General features: G+C 47.0%; 1 protein-coding gene across 1 annotated transcript in view; it reads right to left on the bottom strand.

Annotated features, from left to right (window-relative positions):
• Nucleotides 1-757: 757 nt before the first annotated feature.
• NR4A2 (nuclear receptor subfamily 4 group A member 2) overlaps nt 758-3,003 on the bottom strand; it is a 4,548-nt gene continuing 2,302 nt past the window's right edge. The window contains exons 2-4 of the mRNA XM_017736018.1: nt 2,626-2,854; nt 2,029-2,207; nt 758-1,932 (exon numbers count right to left, since the gene is read on the bottom strand). Coding sequence (XP_017591507.1) covers nt 1,676-1,932; nt 2,029-2,207; nt 2,626-2,854 — 665 coding nt within the window. The 3' untranslated portion in view covers nt 758-1,675. The remainder of the gene's footprint in view (nt 1,933-2,028; nt 2,208-2,625; nt 2,855-3,003) is intronic.

Raw genomic sequence — 3,003 nt, 5'->3', positions numbered from 1 at the left:
GCAGGGGTGGGAATTAAATTCCTTCATTAAAGGTGTTTTCCTGAGGAATTAGGCCCCCCGACAAAGGGATGCGCCTGAGCAAACGCCGGCGCGGGAGGAGGGAGAGAGGGATGGATGTCGCAGGATGCGGGGTCCTGGTGCGGGGTCTGGATGCGGCGGGGACCGAGCGTGGTAAAACCCGGGAAAGGACCAACCTCCGAGCCGCGGCTTTTCCTCCTCTTCCTCCCGCGGAGCCGGCGGCAGCGAACGGGAGCGGCCCCGTCCATCGCCGCTCCCGGGTCGCCGCGCGAGAGTCTTTTGTCGCCTGGGTGCGGCGCAGGCTGGCGGAGGAGCTTCGCACTTCGGCAGAAAGGAGACGAAATTCGATTCGTTTACATGTTTTATTGTTGTAAACATTAAAATTGTCTTTCTCAAAGAAAGAGTTCTCGGGAGAAAAAATAATAATAATAATAATAATAATAATAATCCGCGTTTCTAACTGTCGTACACCATATTAAAAAAAGGCAGCGACTTTCCCGTGTGCCAAACCGGGGTATACAAAGAAAAATACTACAGAATATGGCAATATTAAAAATATTACTCGAACATAAAATAATATATTAACCGACAATTTTTAGACATAAAAAACCAAACGGAACAAAACAAACCAAAAATTCAAAGTGCTCAGTAATTTCCAGGGAGTTATGTATAGTATAAGCACTCTGGAAACAGTCAAAAGCTGCTGCATGCAAGATCTGTTTAGCTTTAGACAACAAAATAATCAAGATATAAACTTCTTCTTTAATCAACATCAACAGTACATACAACACTTACAAACAAGGGGTGTCGGGCGGTGTTTACAAACACTATGTTCCCTTTGGGGGGGATTCCGGGGGGTAACACTTGTGCCCACCTATTTTACAATTGAGAAAATGTTTGAAGCTTAGATAACTACCAGTCTTTATAAAAGCTACCAGACTACATAGTGTCTGAAATACTATTTATAGAATATAGACATTACTGAAATAGCAAGTGCCTATAACATTGTCACCCTGGAATCGTCATGCTTCCCTGGTATGGACAGATTGGGTTTTCTTTTTTATTAATTCTCCTTTTTTTTTTTTTTAATTCTTTTTTTTTCCAAACACATTTAGCTTTTATTTTTATTTTTTTTTTTAGAATTGTTTTCCATGTTTCATCATAAATAGGCACAGAATAATTTTTTAAAAAGCCAAACTGCATCTGATAAATTTACAAGCCTTTGCCTTCATTAATGCCACGTCACCCACGCAACGTTTGGGGTTTGGGTATATTACAGCTTTCTTTTACAGCAGAAAACTTTAGTCTTTAGGAGGGAGAGACCTGTGGGTCACCTCAACGCCCGGTTTGTCACCGCGTGAGTCTGAGCCGCGCGCCCGGCGTTGCCAGACAGGCTTGTCTTTCGAACCAGAAGTCCTTAATAATAAATTCATTTAGAAGCCGATAATAAAAAGTTTATACCATGGTATTTGTGTAGTCCATGAGCTGCATCCATGATGCCCCAGAGCCAAAATGCCCATCGCGTTCTGCCTGCAGGAGTTTGCAACACTGGCTGGGTGGGAGCTGGCACCCAGGGGTACTGCTCTGGGCCCAGACCAGCTCCCCTTCAGGCAGGTGGAGCTTCTCCTCGGGTCAGTGGAAGCGCACGGGAAGAGTCTTAAAAAGGTAAAGTGTCCAGAAAAAGTTTGTCAATTATTGCTGGCGGTGGCACCAAATCTTCCAGTTTCAGGTAGAAAATGCGCTGCAGCCCCTGTGTGCAAAGCGTGCGGAGTTCGGGGAGCTTCCCCAAGAGTTTGGACAAATAGTTGGGGCGATTCAGCCCCCCGTTATTGAAAGTCACATGGTCTTTGAGACAATTTACAATCTTGTTCTGAAGCTCTTCCACCCTCTTGGGTTCCTTGAGCCCATGCCTCTCTGCAAAGAGAAGGGTGCAGGACATTATGGATCTGACACGGAGAAAGGCGGGCAGGGGAGCAGGAGCGGGGCCGGGCGGGAAAGGGGGACACTGACCTGTCACCATGGCCAGGGCAGCGATGCAAGAGAAGGCAGAGATATCGATGTTCATGTTTTGCAAGTTGGAGGAAAATTCCACAATGGAATCGATCCACTCCCCAAAGCCACGGACGCACTGCAACCGGTGCAGGACCACCCCGTTGCAGAAGATCAGCTTCCCCTCCACGGGGTTGGACCTGGAAGGAAGGGGACAACCCCAGAATGAACTGATGGATGAATGAGAGAGGGAGGAAAATTAGATAGAGAAAAAGGAGGAAAAGAAAGAGAAAGACAAAAGATAAGAGAAAAGAAAGTGACAATGAGCGAAAGGAAGAAAGCAAGAAAGACAGGGAGGGAGAGAAAGAAGGGAGAGAAGGATAAAATAGAGAAGAGAGAATGAAAGAGAAAAAAGAACAAGAGAGAACAGGAAAGAAATAAAAAAATAATAAGAAAGGAGATGGTGGGGGAGAAAAGCTAAACAACTAATTACTTGAGGAGCAATAAATGAAGGATTTAAGAGGCACCTAATTACCGAGGAGTTAATAAAATGCAGATCAGTGGACCTTGGAAGGGTCTGATTCCCTGCCCGCCCAGCGCTCCCCGACCCCCGCTCACCTGTACGCCAGCCGCAGCACGAACAGCTCCAGGAAGGCGGACTCGAAGAGCAGGTCCTGGTCCGTTTTGGGGAGGTCAGTGAAGCCGGGGATTTTTTCCGCCCACCCTCGGATGATCTCCATGGAGCCGGTCAGGAGATCGTAGAACTGCTGGATGTGCTGGGTGTCGTCACCGCTCAGCTGGTAGTCGGGGTTAGCCTGGAACTGGAAATTCATTTTAAAAAGCACTTAATGAGGTTCTCTAAAGTCTATAACCCGTGAAATTGCTCACCCCGTCCCCGGCCGGGGAGCGGGCTGGGATAACAATTAAAGCTCTCTCTGACCGGTGAGGAAATTAGATGTGCCGGGGCAATTAATTCGATTAGGAACGGCGCTCCGA

This window comes from Corvus brachyrhynchos, unplaced genomic scaffold (genome assembly GCF_000691975.1).
Source record: "Corvus brachyrhynchos isolate BGI_N302 unplaced genomic scaffold, ASM69197v1 scaffold45, whole genome shotgun sequence".
In the NCBI taxonomy this organism is placed as follows: domain Eukaryota; kingdom Metazoa; phylum Chordata; class Aves; order Passeriformes; family Corvidae; genus Corvus; species Corvus brachyrhynchos.
Note: the sequence above shows the minus strand (reverse complement) of the source record. Positions and strands in the feature narration are given on the sequence as shown.